Source organism: Chelonoidis abingdonii, chromosome 24 (genome assembly GCF_003597395.2).
Source record: "Chelonoidis abingdonii isolate Lonesome George chromosome 24, CheloAbing_2.0, whole genome shotgun sequence".
Lineage (NCBI taxonomy): Eukaryota > Metazoa > Chordata > Testudines > Testudinidae > Chelonoidis > Chelonoidis abingdonii.
In genome coordinates, this window is record NC_133792.1 from 6854621 (window position 1) to 6873606 (window position 18986).

At 47.5% G+C, this 18986-nt stretch overlaps 1 protein-coding gene across 1 annotated transcript in view; it reads right to left on the reverse strand.

The window, feature by feature from the left end:
* Positions 1–668: 668 nt before the first annotated feature.
* The window catches only part of LOC116816179 (ficolin-2-like), a 28444-nt gene continuing 10126 nt past the window's right edge, over positions 669–18986 (reverse strand). Inside the window, exons 5-10 of the mRNA XM_075060546.1 lie at positions 18187–18222; positions 6476–6511; positions 4865–4992; positions 3243–3372; positions 1936–2070; positions 669–919 (exon numbers count right to left, since the gene is read on the reverse strand). Coding sequence (XP_074916647.1) covers positions 669–919; positions 1936–2070; positions 3243–3372; positions 4865–4992; positions 6476–6511; positions 18187–18222 — 716 coding nt within the window. The remainder of the gene's footprint in view (positions 920–1935; positions 2071–3242; positions 3373–4864; positions 4993–6475; positions 6512–18186; positions 18223–18986) is intronic.

The following is an 18986-nucleotide window of genomic DNA, read 5'->3' on the forward strand; positions in this document are numbered from 1 at the left end:
CCAACCTTCCCTGTCCCTTTGGAGAAATGTGCCTTCCCCAGGGCACACAGAGTGAACAGTCCCTAAGCACAGGGGCTGTGCTGGTGACAGGCCTTTGTATGTCCCCACCAAGCATCTGCACAAAGAACAGGCACAATCTTGCCTTTAGATTATAAGCTGTTCAGGGCAGGGCATCCATTGGGATCTGTATTGTAAAGTGTCATGTGCATTGATGGCAGTAGCCAATAATGATCCTCTGCTAAATCAATGGAGCCAGCCAGGAGAGGAGCTAGCGTCACCTTCTGCTCCCATGCGTCTGATGAAGTGGGTATTCATCCACAAAAGCTTATGCTCCAATATGTCTGTTAGTCTATAACGTGCCATAGGACTCTTTGTCACCTTCTGCTCAATGTATAATGAGAGGGAAAAGATGGATAAAGCTTCTCTCTCCTTAACTAGAGAGAAAGTGCTTTGTTAATGGGCAGGTGCGACTCAGTGTATTACAGTGAGGAGACACAGAATTCAAGTGTCACCCTCAGCTTTCCTTCTTCAACAACAAATAAGAAATCCCACTTCAACAAGATTCTCCAAGCAGAAAACAGGTTTATTTCAGGAGAAGCCGCCATAAGAAGCTGGTGCTCACCGCAAAATGCACCTGGGTGGGGAGGGTGCACAGCCACTACCTCACACTACGAAAGAGGCCTGAATTTCATTTCAGAGAACTTGTAGGAATATTCGTTTCCAATACCCTTGTTCCAGAGCACACCATGACCAGGGCGCTTATGGGCTCCTCGTAAATACACCCCATTCAGGTGGGAGTGATGGCAGCTATTGAACCACCAGCCTCCTTCGAAGGTTTTTGCACAGTTACCAGGATCCAGATCGTTGTCGTGCTCTGGGGTTGAAAACTTTCTGTTCTTCTGGTAAGTTAATGAATCTCCTGTAATAACACACAGACAAAGTTTAAACTTGAGCGTGTCATTTCCTTCCCTTTAATGCTGGGCCAGTTAATTCTGAGGAATTAATCACCTCCGATGTTGCACCTTAGTGGTGCAGGAGAGAGGCTGTCATTATGCTCTGGGCTTACTTGAGGGAGGGGTGGGTGCAACTGTGTTTAATAGCAGTTCCCAAGTTAGGGGTGGGAAGACTAGGAGGGAAAGACTGGAAAGAAAGTAAAGGAGGGGTGTGAGATGAGGCAACCAGCTCCTCTTTGCCTGGTTGGAGGAAAGTGAAGTGAGGATGAGTGACCCAGATCTACTGGGTTTCTCCACAACCCAGCCTGAGGAAGTGGAGCCAGAGACATGCACCAAGCTCTTCAGCTTCAGGGTAGGACAGTGGAGGGAAAACAACTCTCCACCATTGTCACTGATCATGGAATTGCACCAGCCAAGGAGCAAGTCAGTGCATCTGCTCTGACCCAAAGGGTGACCCTCTGCACTGAGAGAAACAGGACAGACAGATCAGAGAATACATGAGCACCTTCTGGTTCCCTGGCCTTATCAGCACCTCCTCACCTTGGGGAGGGAAGAGACAGGGTCAAGGACCCTCATTACTTCTTTTGGATCAGGCCAAGAGCCTGTCCTGCCCCTCAGGACCTGCACCTGCTGACTGGAATGAGGTTTTTGCCACTTGGTCACACAGGGCAGGTATTTAAAAAGGAACAAGAAGTGGTCTGGAAGATCTCAGATGACAGGTGGAAGCACTTTTTCCCCCCTCCTCCCAGTTCCATGATGAGAAGTTGAGCTCTAAAGGGACAATTGAAGCCAGAGCTTTACAGAGGTTATGTTAAAATTAAAACTTAGGGTGTGTTTTTTTCCTTTATTTTATGAGCTTGATGCTGCAGCCCTGGGCCAGTCTTAAAAAGGGTGGGATTTGGTTTGTTTCTGCTGCAGGATGTCCTGCATCTCTGTTGGATGGGCATGTTTTTCCCCTGCTATGAGCAAGTACAGCACCTACCTGCATCACCTGCCACCCTATCCCCTAGAATCAGTTTGTATTTCTCAGATTCCCCCAAAATGTTGAAGGACTTGTACTCGGCAAAATATTTCTTGTTTTCGAAGTCTCCGAGGTCGATGCGCAGCTCATTATTTCCTGGTGAGCACAGGAGCAAAGTGAAATATTCACTACATTCTATCACTTTGCACAATGCTGGGTTTCTTTGTGGTGACCCTCATCCACCTCGGCTTGATTCACCAGCCTGTGCTGACTCTGGGACTGCCTTAGCTAACCCAATTTCCATCCCTCACTCATCTTTCCACTGGCAAATAGAACCCACATCTAATGCCCTTCTCCCAGGCAGAAGATCAGAATCTATAGCATCCATCCCTCTACTGCCTCCATCAGCACCGATCCAATGACAAGCCAGCAAAACACACAGGTATTTCTGTCCTGGCTCCATTGGTTCCAATGGGACTCCCCGTCACAGTGATTAGAACAGGATTTTGGATCTCAGGGTGAAATGATAGCTGGAGGGAACCAGCAGGAACAACGGCAAGGGCAGGGAGGGGGAACAGAACCAGAGACAGAGCTGAGCAGAGTAGCAAGGGCTGGGTGCCTTGATGTATTTGGAATCCCATAGTGTAGCTGGATATTTTGCTACCTGTTGACCCTCTTCTGCCCAGCAAGGATCTGACAAGTGTTTCCACCATTCTCTCTACTAGAGTTCATGGAAAGCAATGATTGCCATATTGTAGCATCACTCCCTGAGGCTGTGACTGACTGGCTGGCACTGTGACGTCTCATCTTCTAGAGAAGAAATATCTATGAATGCTCAAGGTTAGCCACTGATAGGAAAGGGACAGTTTGGAGGAAACTCAGGTATTGAATATTTGCTATTCAGGCATCTTATCAACCTTCAGGTTGAAGCAACCTTGACTGGAGCCAACAGCACTAGATTGCTATCTATTTCACTTGCTTTTCCTGGAAGATCTAAGTGCTAAGGCATAGGCAATGGTGATTCTGGCAGCAGTTTTAGCACTATTGGCCCAGTGTGGAAGGCACTGAACAGGGAGTCAGGTCTGGGCTCTATTACCAGCTCTGCCACTAACTTGCTGCGTGTTCTTGGGCAAATTACTTCGCCTCCGTGCACCTTGGTTTATATAAACAGACCCTCCTTGAAAAAGCCTTGAGAGATCCACAGATGAAAGTCACTATGTAAGAGCTACTGTAAGTGTTGTGATCACTATAAGCCATGTTGCAAAGAAGGGGATTGGAGGGGTGGGCAGAAGAGATTTTAAGAAAAAATGTATCGATGATGTCTTTACCAAGTGATGTCAGCAGGTGAATATTGTCATTTCCCAACCAAAATTCTGTCAGCTGGTTGCCAAAACCTCTCTTGTACAAATCCCAGTTACGGTGAAAATCCACCGACCCATCCACCCGTCTCTGGAAAACCTGCAGGGAAAAAGGTGGGAGGTTGGTCACATTCATTTCAGTTTTGTGTGACTACCAGCTCAGGTCCCTTCAGGGTAAGTTGCTCATATTGTGTATATTACGGTTAATCAGAATTACCCAGCCCATCGTTTTAACTTCCTTGTCATGAGCTCTTCTAGATAGGAAAGAATTAAATTTAGAATCCTTTCAATGGGCCTCATCTTGAGATCCCGATTCATTTTTTACTCAGTCCTTCCTTGGGCATATTCTAGTTCTTTTCAACAGGGGTTTGCCTTAGGAGTTCCCAAGTAAAATATTAGATAGATAGATAGATAGATAGATAGATAGATAGATAGATAGACAGACAGACAGACAGACAGACAGACTTCCCTTGTACAGAATTGGTATTTGGCTGAGTAAAATTTGAATAAGAATCTCAGATTTGGGCCAGTGTAAATTAAAGCTGACAAAAAGCCAAATCCGCCCACAATTACAGAAATTCTATTCTGTTCAATCCTGAGTTGCTTGTGTAACCCCCATGCTCTTACACCACCGCATTTTATTTTATTTTAATTCCATAGTAAGGGAAGACTGATGAGGAGGAGGAGAAACAGATTTGTTGGAAGGTTGCAAAGTCAAGCACCCAGAATTAGGAAATGTCAAATTTAAGTTTGCGCATGTAACCTTAATTCAGCTCTTGAGAGCCCAGTTTGGGCACTGAGTGAGGCACAGATCTCGTAGGGAAAACCGGTACACCCCTCACCCGATATAACGGGACCTGATACAAAACGAATTCAGATATAAGGCGGTAAAGCAGTGCGGGGGTGGGAGGGGGCTGCGCACTCTGGCAGATCAAAGCAAGTTTGATGCAGCAGGATGCAGCCGGGGACCACCTAGGCAGCAGCAGGAGTCCCACGGCCAGAGGTCCAAGCAGCAGCAACAAGGCCAGGAGGCAGCCCACATGGATCCCGCAGCATAGCACCCCCTGGCGGCCGGGAGGAGGAATTACACCTTCCCGGCCAGAGCCTATCAAAGCTTCCCTCGCAGGGAAGCCAGTTAACAAGCAGTTCTAAAATCACTTCCAAATTTAACAACCGGTTCATGCGAACCAGTGTGAACCAGCTCCAGCTCACCCCTGATTGTAACCCAAAACCAGCCAAAATTGATCACCTTTGCAAAGCCAGTCTGTCTGCTGAAAACCTAGACAAAGTGGGTGTGTCCATACAAATACAGTCTGCACCTAAAGTCTTTTCCCCAAGTCACTAGATGTCAGAGGAAAGCTCATTCAGGCCCCATTTACACACAGAACTAATGTTTTAACAGGGAACTCTCTGTTAGATTCATTTAAGAAAAAGCTGTGAAATAGGAATTTGCTTTGTATTTAATATTCATGCTGTGGCTGTATATTTTAACTTGTGTATATTGAAGACTCTGTCTAAGAGAACTCTTTCTGAGACAGGCACTCAGTTGCTCAAGTGTCCAGTGAACTTTATTACACTCAGTTCTTACTCACAATCCATCCCCCACCATCTGTGTCCATGTCACACAGCACAGTCATGGCAGCGCAGCCTCTGGGGTAGATGGTGTACCAGCCGCTCATAACGTGCCCTCTGGCTAACAGCTCCTTGCAGTTCTTGGCACCTGCAGAGAACAGGAATTTAAAATTTTAGTTTGCACTAAATGGGAAAGATTCAAAATTATCTTATTCTAATGATTTACTGTTTTGCAATGTAAACTTAATTGAAAATACATGGTTACTTATCTACAAAAGGCAAGAATAGTTTGAGTAAAAGGTTCTATAGCCATATAAATAAAAAGGAAACAAGGGCAGAAGTGGGACTGTTAAGCACTGAGGATGGGATGGAGATTAAAGATAATCTAGACATGACCCAACACCTACACAAATACCGTGCCTCAGTTTTTAATAAAGGTAATGAGAAGCTTAGGGTTTGGCAGGGTGGTTAATGGAAATGAGAATATGGAAGTCAAAATTACCACTTCTGAGGTGGAAGTCAAACTCAAGCAGTTTAATGGGACTAAATTGGGGCGCCCTGATCATCTCCATCGAGAATATTAAAGAAACTGGAACATGAAATTGCAAGTCCAATGGCAAGAATTTTTAAAGAATCCATAAACTCAGCCATCATACCGCATGACTGGTGCATTGCTAATAGAATAACTATTTTTAAGAAATGGGGGAAAATGTGGTCTGGTAAACTTCAGGCCTGTTAGTTTGACCTCAGTTGTATGCAAGGCCTTGGAACAAATTTTGAATGAGACAATAGTTAAGAACATCAAGGTAAATAATATCTGGAATAAAATACATCATTTTACCATAGATGGATAGATCGGGTTGGTCTGGCACACTTTCCTTGAGAAGATAACTGATATTTAACAAAGGAAATGAAGTAGCTCTGATTTACCTGAATTTCAAGTAAGGCACGTGATACAGTTCCAAATGGGAAATTAGTTAAATAGGAGAACATGGGGATTAATAAGAGAATTGAAAGGTGGATAAGGAACTGGTTGAAGGGGTGACTACAATGAGTCATACTGAAAGGTGAACTGTTAGGCTGGAAGGAGACTACTAGTGAAGTTCCTGAGGGATCAGAACAAAAATCAGATAAAATCTTGATGGTCCCTTCTGGACTTAAAGTCTATCAATCTGATGATTGAACACAAATAGATTTTCCCCACAGCATTTTCATCAGGACTTCCATTTCAAAAGAATTAAAATATCACAATCTTCATGAAAATGAATTCCTCAGCATCACACTGAAAATATGTATATGAAGTTTATAAAATGGACTCCCTTCTAGTAATTAACTGCTATGGCAGAGATCACCTCAGCTGTTATTGGCGCTAGATGATGGCCTTTTTCTCTTGCGGGACTTTAGTGGTACTATTTCTGTGAGTAAGGAAAGCAGGATTTGGCCCTCTGTCGTTAGCAGAATTTATATGGAATGGAATTCCATTAAATCTGTTGCTGCTGACGCCGCATCAGTTATATGAACTCTGTTTCTCAAAAAGTGAAATTTACACATTCCTCTCTTCATGGAACAGAGATGCACTGGACTTTGTTACCTGAATGGGATAACCGGACAATTATTATCGCAAACCTCACCTCTCTTACATTGGACATCATCCAGTTGCCTCACATCTGTGCAGAGAAAGAAACCGAGTGGAAGTGGTTTAAAACCAGAGAAAAGAGCATGTTTTTTCTTAACTCTTATTCAGTTCTAATAGTTGTGTCTATTTTTCTAAGTCAAAACACTTATAAGAACACAAAAATGGCCCATATAACCCAATATCCTGTCTTCCGAAAGTGGCCAGTGCCAGATATTTCAGAGGGAATGAACAGAACAGGGCGATTGTTAAGTGGTCCATCCTCTGTCATCCAGTACCAGGATCTGACAGTCGGAGGTTTAGGGAGATCCAGAGCATGGGGTTGCATCCCTGACTATCTTGGCTAATAGCCATTGATGGAGACCTATCTTCCATGAACTTCTCATTCTTTTTTGAACCCAGTTATACTTTTGGCCTTCACACCATGACCTGACAATATGGGTTGACTGTGCATTATGTGAAGAAAGTACTTCCTTTTGTTTTAAGCTTGGTGCCAATTAATATCATTCAGAGACTTGTAGTTCTTGTGTTACATGAAGGGGTAAATAACACTTCCTTATTGACCTTCTCCACATAATTCATGATTTTATAGCTCTATCATATCGCCCCTTAGTCATCTCTTTTCTAAGATGAACTGTCCTAGTTTTTTTATTCTCTGTTCCATAGTCCTAATTGTCTTTGTTGCCCTTCCCTTTATCTTTTCCAGTTCTACTGAATCTTTTTTGAGATGGGGTAACCAAAATTGCTATTCAAGGTGTAGGTGTGCTGTGGATTTACATATGCCTTATGATATTTTTCTATCTCATTATTTATTCTTTTCCAAATGGTTCCTAATATTAACTTTTTTCACTGCTGCCGCACATTGAGCAGAAGTTTTCAGAGAACTATCCACAATGATTCTGATACCTCTTTCTTGAGTAGCAGCTCATTTACAGCCCATTATTTGGTTGGCATATATATAGTTGGGATTATGTTTTCCAATGTGCATTACTTTGCTCTCATCAACACTGAATTTCATCTGCCGTTTTGTTGCCCAGTCACTCCATTTAGTGAGATCTCTTTGTAACTCTTCGTTGTCATCTGTGGCCTTACTATCTGGAGTAATTTTGTACGATCTGCAATCTTTGCCACCTCACTGTTCACCCCCTTTCCCAGATAATTTATGAATTTGTTGAACAGCTCAAGTCTCTGTCCAGATCCTTGGGGACCCCACCATTTACCTCTTTCTATTTGAAAACTGACAATTTATTCCTAACCTTTGTTTCCTATCTTTTAACCAGTTACTGATCCATGAGACTTCTCCTACTCCATGACTGCTTACTTTGCTTAACATGCTGTGAAGGGACACACCCTCACACTGGTATGAAGGAGACTAACAGCTCTTCTGGACCTAGTCCATGCCCAGAAGAAGAGGCGCTTAAAAGGGGGAACTTCTCAAAGGAAGGGGTGGTGAACAGGAAGAAGGCTGCTGGTAATAGAAGTAGTCCAGCTGAGGAAGAGACTGCCACTCCCAAAGCTGCCCTGATTGACAGCAAAGCATTATACCCCAGGAAGAGGGGTAGAAGGTAAACCATGCGAAGGGGCAATAGACTCTGAAAGACTATGCCCTTAGAACTGAATATCCTGGGGCTGTCAGAGAGACTGGACCTTTTTCCAGATGGATCCACATCTCTTACAAGCTGAAGCATGGACAGTGAGTGAACAAGCTTTTGGGAGAGGCTAGCCCCCCCTAGGCCCCACCCTTCCCCCTCCTCTTCTGCCCCCACTGCCAGAGCCCAGAACACCACCCTATACCCTACACCCCCTGCACACTCCCAGCCCTGGTGGGTTGTGCGACATGGCCCCAGCCCTGGGCCTTGCAAGCACCAGCCCCAACCTGCCTGCCCACCAGGAAGGGAACTGGAAGTAGGCAGGAGAGGGATTGGGGGCAGAGTGTGGGCAGGCTACAACAGGCCATTTGAGGAGGCAGAGTCTCCCCTGGCCTATGATGCCTACTGTCCATGAGGGGAAGGGAAGAGGAGGAGCTGACCCTTTGCCGGTGTACAGCTGCCTCAGAGAGCTTCCCGATGTGCTGCGAACTGAGGGAGAGGAAAGGGTAAACAATGGACAGTGAGACCTGGGGGCATCCAGGGAACCCTCCCCCACAAATGGTTAAGAATGTGGGCAAACTATACCGGATACAAAAAAAACCAAACAAACAAACAAAGAAGCCTTAGAGATGATAGAGTTCAGCTGTTCCATAGAATGGTGGAACTACTGCAGTGCTCTAAGTGGGCAGCAGAGATGCAGCAGCAAGCTACTCAATAGCAGCAAGCTACTCAACAGCAGCAAGCTACTCAAAACAGCAGCAGCTCCAATAGCAGCTGCTGCAGCAGTGGATTGCCCAGCCACAGGTTCAGGCCACCCAACAACAGCTGCTGAAGGAACTGATGACCCAGCAGCAAGAGTTCTGAAAGGAAATGTTACCACAGATAATATCAGCACTACACACACATGCGAGTCCAGGGATTCACACTTCAGTTGAAGGGGCCCTCCACCTGTACCAGGGAATTTCACCAAGATGGGGCCAGAGAATAGCCCAGTAGCCTTTTTAGCCACATTTGATAGGGTGACACTGGCAGGCCAGTGGCTGCAGAAAAATGGGCTTTAATCCTGGCCTGTACTTGATGAGTCTGGCACAGGCCACCTACCGTAATCTGGACTCTGAGCAGGCGAAGGATTTCAAGCAAGTGAAGTCCACCATTGTGGACTATTTGGATATTTCAGAAGAAACCTACTACCAACAGTGTAGAGCCAGGAGCTACCCCAAGGGGACATGACCCTGAATGTTAACACAATGACTGAGAGAACACTTCTGGAAGTGTTTCCATCCAGAGGAATGCTCAGGGACCCAAATGGCTGAGGCCTTTGTGTTACAGCAATTTATAAAGATTGCCTATGGAAGGCAGGGAGGGGAGACAATGGCATCTCCAAGGGAAACTATCAGAAGCAGTCAGGTTAATGGAGAAATTTGTAACAGCCAAAGGGTCTCTAAAGGCAGAATTACCTCAGGCATCAGCAGGACAAGGGTCCTGGGCGAGGTGAGCCAGAGTCCACAAGGAGGTGAATCCCAAAGGGGTCTCTCCAGATGGCCACTTTGACACAGAGCAGGCTTACAGGGTGAGTACAATGCAGACAGTGGGACTGTCAGGCACCCCAGACAACTGAAGCTCATAGATGAAGGGCCAACCAGCACCCCGCAGGCAAGTTTCCCTCAACCTAGGAAAGAGGCTAGCAACCCCAGCCCATTAATAGGCTATTCCTGTGGGCTGGCAGGGCACATAACGATGGCATGCCCACTGATGGAGTAAGAGTACGCCTAAGTGGATGGCAGAAATCCAGGCACAGAAGAAAACTCCCCCTAAGTTGGTGGTCCCGATGATGGTCCAAGGACTCTTGAACTCTGGCTGCAGCCAGAGAGTGGTCCTAACCTCCATGGTGGGAAGTGACACCACTCCCAAGATAACAATCCATCTTCAATGTATCCATGGCAATGTCAAGACCTACCCCAGTCAGCAACTACAGCTGGAAGTGGAAGCCCATACTGCAGTAATAACTTGTAGGGATAACTGCAGCCTTAGCAGAAAAGTTGGCCTACCTTGTGCTTACAGGCTAGGTTTGGCTTTTGTGGAGAGGGGGGTGGGGAGGCAAGTATTTAATACCTAGGCCTGGGCCACAAGTGAGAACAGGGGCCAGGTATTAACATCAGCTCTCCAGAGCTTGGTAAGCCTTGGGGAGACAAATGACCATAGGGAAGGGATGTCCCAAGCAACACAGCTGCAGACCCCCACAGAGGAGAAAAAAGCAGGCCATTAGGACCTGGGGGCTCTCAGATGGGAAATTTGTGCAAGAACAGAGGAACGACCCTATGTTAAACCGTGTATATGAGTAACTGGTCCCCATAAACGGGGAAGTAACAGTCTCATGGAGGTGAACAATACCTGCGGGTTGCACTCAGGAAGGAGCACATGTACAAAATTGAGAAGAATCAGCAAACTGGGCAGTGAGGGACCAGCTGCTTATACCATGCAGGTACCACTAGTCTGTCTTGCAGCTGGTGCATGATATGGGAGACAGAAGACACTGGCCTGGTGTCATAAACAGATAGTTAAGGGTTAATGCTTCTTTTACCTGTAAAGGGTTAAGAAGTTCACCTAGTCTAGCTGACACCTGACCAGAGGAACCAATGGGGGGACAGAATGTTTCAAAAGGAAGGAGGAAAGTTCCCTTTGTCTTGGTCAGTTTCAGTTTTGGCCAGAGTTGAAAAGATCAAGGAACCAGCCTCTTATCAGAGTAGTAAGTTTTAGAAAAGAATAAATAGGTTTATGTTTATTTTCTTTTGTGACTTTGTCTTTGTGCAGTTAGAGGAATAATCAAATTGGGGATTCTTTTGTGTACTAAGTTTTTGCCCAAGGGAACATCCTCTGTGTTTTGACATTAACCCTTAACTATCTGTTTATTATCAGAGGGGTCGCCGTGTTAGTCTGGATCTGTAAAAGCAGCAAAGGGTCCTGTGGCACCTGACAGACTAACAGACATTTTGGAGCATGAGCTTTTATGGGTGAATACCCACTTCATCTGTTTATGACACCTGGATATTAGCTAGAGTCTATTGGCCACAGCATACATCATGAAGTGACAAAATACTCTTCTTCCTGCCCAGAGTGTCAACTAGCCAGGGGCAGAGGGATCCCCAAGGCAGCCTTGGTCCCTCTGCCCTTGACTAAGACCCCCTTTGAAAGGTTCAAGTGGACATAGTCAGACCCCTAGAAAAAAACACAGCATGGCATCAGTTCATACTAGTGATTGTTGACTATGCAACCAGGTATCCAAAGGCTGTTAGTCTCTGCTCCCCACACTGTACTATGCAATGGATACTGTAGATGGAGGTTCCCAGGACTGGGGCCAAGGTCCCAGGTGCAATCCTCACACTTCTGCACAAACACCAACCCTCCCTCCTAGGCGGGGTCAGATTTAACCCCTGGAACAAGCACCACACTTCGCAATAGCACGACACTTTTATCTGACCCAGGCAAAGCCAGGTGCAGACCCAGCTCTGGATTCCCAGCAGGGGTTACACAAACTCCCTCTCCCCAGGCACAGAATATAGCAAAACACCTCTTCCCCATTCCTGGGTAGACACACACAGTCTCTCTACCTTGGTTCAAGGCAATCCCCTCCCTCCTGTGGATCAGTCCAACCTGTCCATGCAGTTTTGGGCTGGTGCTGGCACATGATGTAAGCTCAGCATCATGGATTGGCTGCTGGTCTCAACTCCAGGCTGGGTATTTATAAGAATCTCCTTTTGCCAGCAGCCAGTTGTCCTCCAAGCAGCTGCCTCTCTCTCCAGCCCAGGGCTCTTGCCTCTTCTTTGTTCACTTTTTCAAATTTCCCACATTTCTCTCTCATCCCACCCCCATCTGCTCGTTCACTCAAACCCACCCAAGAGTCTGAGTTAATTCTGCATGTTTGATTGCCACTTCCCCTTAGCCAATCAGATTTGTGCAGAGTAAGGTTGCCAACTCTCCTGGACTGGATGCCATCACTGCAAAATGGGTTCTGGCCCATCCGGTCTGGGAGAATTGACAACCTTAATGCAGAGAAATGGGAGAAAGGGGAAGGAGCTCTCTCACCAACTCTACACTACTCAACAAGAACCAAGATCTGGTTTCTTCAAAAAAAAAAAGAGAGAGAGTATCTGAGCACCACTGTCTGTGGTTATTTGAGATCAGAAACTTATTTTTCCTCCACCAGGAGAGATCTACAGGGTTGGCTGTTTAAGAAGAAGTTACTGATTTAGGAATAGATGGTCCCAAGGAGTGGATGTTGCAGTGTAATGGTCCTCATTCGAGGTCTGGTTGGGGATGTGTGGCCTAGGGGCCATGGCTGCAGCCCTGGCTGCCAAGGGGGTTGTGGGGAGGGGAGCCTGGACCCTCCCACTCCACCAGGCTCTGAACCAGAGCACTTTGGGTTACCAGTAGTCTGGCAACCAAGGTTGCTTAAGCCTATCCTCCCTGGGCCTCTTCCTCTCATCCCTCCACCCCCAGAGTCAATTTAGTCCAAGGCTTTCCCATGGTGGAGAAACCCAAACCATAATAAGTAAGAGGGGTCACCAATGTCCACAGGATACTTCCCTCTCTGGTTGTTTGTGGCGTGGATCTTCCCTTCCCTCAGGGAGGGCCCCTTTGGGTAGCTGTGTCAGAGCCTTTAGATTTCCCTCTGCTCTGTGCTGCTGGAGCTGTGGGTTGCCAGTCTACTAACCTCCAGCTCTGCCACACAAATATACTAATTCCCTGTCTTTTAATTCCTTCAACAGATGGAGCATTTGCTGCAGGTGTGGCAGGATGGGCCTGACTGAGCCCAAAATAATCCCTTAACCCCTTGTTGCCCAGTGTGGGGTTTGTACACCCAACCACACCCCTTCTCCATCAAGATAGAGCCATGGGAGCTGGAGCCATCTGATTGCTACGCCTCTTCCCTGAAAAAGAATTCAGCATTCTGATGGGCTTTCCTGGCTCAGTGCTGAATTTGGAACACATTGGGCTGGAGAGGGAGGTACCAGCGCAACAGGCAGGGGTTTGTGTCCTTCATAGTGTTTAGCCATCTTAACGGAGCACGGTCTGTGACAAAATTGAACAGGTTTCCCAGGAGATAGTATCAGAGCTAATCTTTGGCCCGTTTTACCACCAGGCCCTCCTTCTCTATGACAGAGTAGGCCTGTTCAAGTGGGAACAGTTTGCAGCTCAAATAAAGAGGGAGGAACACCCTGTGCTCTATTTCCCAAGATAAAATAGTGCACAGTCCCACATCAGAAGCATCTTCCTGCAAAATGAATTATTTGGAGAAGTCTAGACTATTAGGACCAGTTCTGTACAGAGGCGTCCTTTCAATTCTTGAAAAGCCTTTTCATAGGTCTCCGACCAGTGCACTTTCTTGGGGCTGTTTATGACCAGATCTGTGAAGTTCGTGCCTTGGCCAGTGAGAATCTCCTTGGGAACTCCTACTCAAGCAAAGACTTTCAATAGTCTCTGCACAGTTGTTGTGTAATGGGATTGCCTGATGATAGCGAGTAGCATAATCAACTATCACCAACAGGTATTTGTATCTAGTGGCATTTTTTTTCCAGAGGACTAAGCTCTGTACCAATTCATTTGAAGGGGACATCAACAACCAAGAGAGGGATAAGGAGGACTTTCGTCCCACCTTTTGGCCTGAATAGATGGCATTCAGATCAGGAGTTGCAGAAGTTCTTAACTTCTTGATGTATACCAGGCCAGAAGAAATGGTATAAGATCCAGGCCAGAGTTTTCTCCTGTCCAGGGTGGTCTGCAGAGGGGATGGTGTGGGCCACTCCCATGACTTCTCATCAATACAGCCAAGATACAAGGAGTTGTGGCCAAATTTCCTGCATCTGATGGCCTTTTTCCAGCCGATATATTGTTCCTCCTGGATCTCAAAGTGGGGATACTGTGCATCCCAGTGGGGATCTACAACTTCATTGTTAACCACTGGGAGTTGTTCATATGCATAAGGAGTTTTTCATATGGTCTCATGCTCCCTCAGGTCTTTAACGAAATTCACCACTCGAGTCAGTAAGTCCCCTTCCCGGAGTGGGGTTTGTTAAATCTCCTCATCTGGACGATCTTCTGGCAGCACTTCCTCTTGGCTGGAACCCCCTCCCCGGAGTCCCACACCTCACCTACTCCAGTCAGTGTCACAGCCAGAGTTCCTGGCCTAACCCAGTTCCCTTGGGCATGTCCTCCAGGTTCCCAAGAGCAGGTCTATATCCCCTCAATATGTCGGAGAAGGTCTACCAATCCTGACCTAAAATAATGGGGTAGGCTGGGTGTGGGTCTAACCCTACTATGAGGGGCTTCATGTTCTTCTCTATTGTGACGTCTACCTGGGCACAGGGATAGGGTCCCCAAGAATTCACTGCAGGAAGATAGTCTCCCCAGCGGCTTCAGGGTTGGGGATCAAGTTGTCCCAGATTAGGGTTTGCCCACACTCAGAGCCTACTAAACCTATTGCCTTGGTCTCATTTACTTGTACAGGAACTATTACTTTCGCTGGGGTGCGCTTCCGAGCACCCCTCTCTGCCATCCATACTTGCCCATAGCTGCAATCCATATAGTGGCATTCCTGACAATGGTGGCCCTGATGTCCACATGAGAAATAGGCCCCAATGATTAGCTCCAGGACTGCTGGTTGGGAGCCAGGCTTCTGGGAATGTTTTCCCCCAGGTGCTTAGCCCTGCCGCACTTTGGCAGGGAAGTTCCTTGGGGTCCCCAGGCTTTATGTTCAGGCCGAGGGCTAGAGGGCCTGGGGCTTCTCCTGAGCTCCCAGCCCCAGGCTTGAGGGATGGCTGGGCCCTGATAGGCTGAGGTCTTGGGGAGAACCCTGTCTAGTTTCTGACTCCTCTGCCGGGCTTCCCCTTTCTGTTGAGGGGTCTCTTCAGAGACAAGCAATGGCTCAGATGTGGGAGTTAGAGCTATCTCAGCTGCCTGATAATTTATCAATCGCACAGCATCGGTAAATGACTTTGGCCGATGTCTGAGTACCCAGTCCCTACCCCCTTTCGGGAAGATTTGGGCAAACTGCTCCACCAGAATGAGTTTGGCCACCTCTACTCTGGTCTGTCCTTCTAGCCTTAGCCACCTCCAACATAGGTCTTGTAGTTTCTAGGCAACAATCCAGTGTTGGGGCCCTGGAAGGTACCTCTCCCTCAGAATCTCTGGCTGAAGGTCTCCTCAGTGATGTCAGGGTAGTCCAACATGTCCGATCTGACCTGGGGTAGTCTTGGACAGTCTTTGCATCCAGTCCTTGGTATGCGGCCTATGCCGGCCCCGTCAGGTAGGGTGCCAGCAGGATGGCCACTGGTCAGGGGGTCATCGGGTAGCTGTTGCTACCCACTCAAATGTTGTCAGAAAAGTCTCTGAGTCATTCTCAGGGCCCATCTTTGTGAGCATCATGGGTACAGCAGGAGCTCCTGAACTTCATCTCAGACTCCCTGATGGAGAAGGTCTGAGGGACCACTGAGGCTGCATCAATGCCACAATTTGTTGAACCAACCTTTGCTGCCATCTGTTGCTGGGCCCCTAAATCCCAAACCAATTGCTGCTGCTGGATGGCCATTTGCTGCAGGAGCTGCTGCTGGTTCTCCATCATCCACTTCAGCAACTGTTCTAACTCTATCACCACTGGCCTACTGGCCCAAGTTGTTTAAATCCAGCTCTTTGGCCACTTAAGTCAGTCAGTCCTTTCTCTCAGGGGTGGGGCACTCCCCACACTCCCCACCAATTAGCAATGGCACTCATAGGAGTCTGACTGGTGGGAGTGGCCTAGTGGCCATGGCTGCACCCTTTGACTGCCAAGTGGGTTGTGGGGAGGACAGCCTGGACCCTCCCACTCCACCAGGCTCTGACCCAGTTACCAATAGTGTGGCAACCAAGGCTGCTTAAGCCTGTCTTCCCTGGGCCTCTTCCTCTCGTCCCCTCACCTCCCAGGTCAGTTTAGTCCAAGGCTTTCCCCTGGTGAGGCAACCCAAACCACAATAAGGAAGAGGATGCCCACAGGATACTTCCCTCTCTGGTTGTCTCTGGGGTGGGTCCTCCCTTCTTTCAGGGAGGGCCCCTTTGAGCAATTGTATCAGAGCCTTCAGGCTTCCCTCTGCTCTGCTGGCACTGTGGGCTGCAGGTCTACTCACCTCCAGCTCTGCCACCCTACTGAGCTATTTCCAGTCTTAATTGCTCCAGCCGATGGAGCGTTTGCTGCAGGTCTGGCAGGGCAGGGCTGGCTGAGCCCTAAACAATCCCTTAACCCCTTGTTGCCCAGTGTAGGGTTTGTACACTCCATCAGGCAGCGTACAAGAAATGGTAGTAAGTTACTACAAAATTTGTCTCAAAAACTGAAGTAGCAGCCAATGTCTCCTATGCAGCATGGTCCCCGACATGGATTTGCTAACTTAAAAGATGCCTCACAAAAAGTTGCAAAAGTCACATTTTCAATGGGATTTAGGCATATACTATATGCTGCATTAGTGCACACCAGCAGGGGTGTACATTCTAGTGTGCACCAGCAGCTCGTGCATTAGCATGTCATGTACTAACTGGCCTGCGTGAACCCTGCCTGAGTGCACTAAAAGTTTTCTAGTGCGCACTGCCATAGTACTGCACATCATAGGACTACATTAATGTGCACTGAGGCACTTTTAAGGCATGCCAGCAGAATCCATACAGCCCAATCAGTGCAAGACACATTAGCGGTAGGGTTGCCAACTATCTAATTGCACAAAACTGAACAGTCCTGCCCTGTCCTCTGCTCCTCCCCTTCTCCGAGGCCCAGCCCCCTGCTTGCTCCTTCCCCCCTCCTCCATCGCCCACTCTCCACCACCCTCACTCACTTTCACTGGGCTGGGGCAGGGGATTGAGGTGCGGGAGGAGGGTGAGGGCTCCAGCTGGGGTGTGGGCTCTGAGGTGGGGCCAGGGATGAGGGGTTTGGAGTGTAGGAAGTGGCTCAGGGCTGGGATAGAGGGGGGTAGGGGTGGGCTCCAGATGGAGGGGATGAGCTCTGGGGTGTGGCCAGGGATGAGTGGTTTGGGGTGCAGAGGGGGCTCAGGGTTAGGGGAGAGAGTTGGGATGTGGAGGTGCAGGCTCCATGAGGGAGTCTGAGTGCAGGAAGGGTCTCTGGGCTGGTGCAGAGGATTGGGATGCAGGAGGCAGGTGGGGGGTGCTGGGTCCCGGCAGCACTTACGATGGCTCCCAGGAAGTGGCTGCCAGGTCCCTGGGGACCCTAGGTGCAGGGAGGCTCTGTCCGCATGCTTCTCTGCCCTTGCACCTGCAAGGCACTGCCCCCCCAGCTCCCATTGGTCGCAGTTCCCAGCCAACGAGAGCTGCGGAGCCAGCACTCCCTGTGCTGCCCCTGTTCCCAAGTGATGGCTCCACAGCTCCCATTGGCTAGGAACAGTGACCAATAGGAGCTGTGGGGGTCAGCCCCTAAGGACAAAAAGGCAGCGTGTGGACGGAGCCTCCCTGCACCTAGGGACTGCAGGGACCAGGTGGCCACTTCCAGAAGTCTTGCAGAGCCATGGTAGGTAGGGAGCCTACCTTAGCCATGGGCCCTTGGAGCACTGCCAACCACACTTTTAATGGCCCAGTTGGCACTGCCAACCAGAGCCGCCAGGGTCCCTTTTCAATTGTGTGTTCAGGTTGAAAACCAGACACCTGGAAACCCCAGCTGGTGCACACGAGAATTTACACACCAGTAGGTGCACACCAGTGTAAAGTATAGACAAGCCCTTGGGCTCCTGAGCAATTTATAGTCAGATTTTCAAAGGTATTTGGGCACTTCAGGAGGAATCCCACACTGGAATTTTCAAAACTACCCATTAGACACCTAAACTCCCATTGATTTCAGTGGGACTTGGGTACTTAACTAACTTAGGCACTTTGAAAGTTTATCCTTAGGTTTTGAGCAATTATTGAAAATGATTCAACACTTGGATGGGCAAAAACTACTGTATACCATGATTGTTACACTTTTCTTACATCACATCATGCAGGGGAAGATTAGTGGGTGGAGCTCAATATTGCACGCAAAGAAATTAGTCAGAAAGTTTCCAGTATCATCCTGCTGCTAGCAATTTAATCAATAAACTTAAATGATTCTCACCAATAGTTGCTGGTGTCCCAGGGATTCCTTTTTCTCCTAAAGAAAGAAAACAGACTTAAATAATTGTACTACTTAAAGGTCACATCCTGACCTGAGTGGTGCTGCTACTCATGTCTTATTTATTTATTTCCATTTTAAGGGAGAAAACATTTTCCAACAAGGAAGGGGAGAACAGAGGGGATGAAGGGGTTAACGAAGTACAAAATCACAAATATAGGGGGGAATATAGTTCTGCTATTCCTGTCTTACCAGAAAAACAGATATATTTAATTTCATTGGGTCATTTTCAGCTCAGGTTTTTCTGCACTGCACATTCTATGCATAAACATTTTAACAGTTGTGCTGGGATGAAGCCCTGCCTATCCAATATTTGTTTAATACTGCATTCTAAGTTATATTCTGCTGACAAAGAGAATCACAAGGATAGTCAACATACTGAAAAGACCTTTTCCAAAGGAGCATGTTTGCTCACATCCAAAACAGGAGAAGTGCAGACCCCATGAAAAAAATCTAAGGCATTGAAAGTATTTGGAGCTACTTAATTGCTTTGATACTATTTCATTGTTTGTAAGTCCAACATAAAGGATTCAGTACAGTAGTGGGTTGGTGTAGCTCACTGGAGCTAGCAGGGGTTCCAGTCCCATGCTGGGCTTTCAGTTGGTCTGACCAGCTTGAGGCTAGGATGAGGGCTTACATTTCCAAACAGAGGCACCTGAGGTTAGTGACCAGAAGCTCCATTTAGGGAACTAAATAAAAGTTGCTTGAATCTGGAATTAGTTTGAAGTTTGACAATCTGGGCC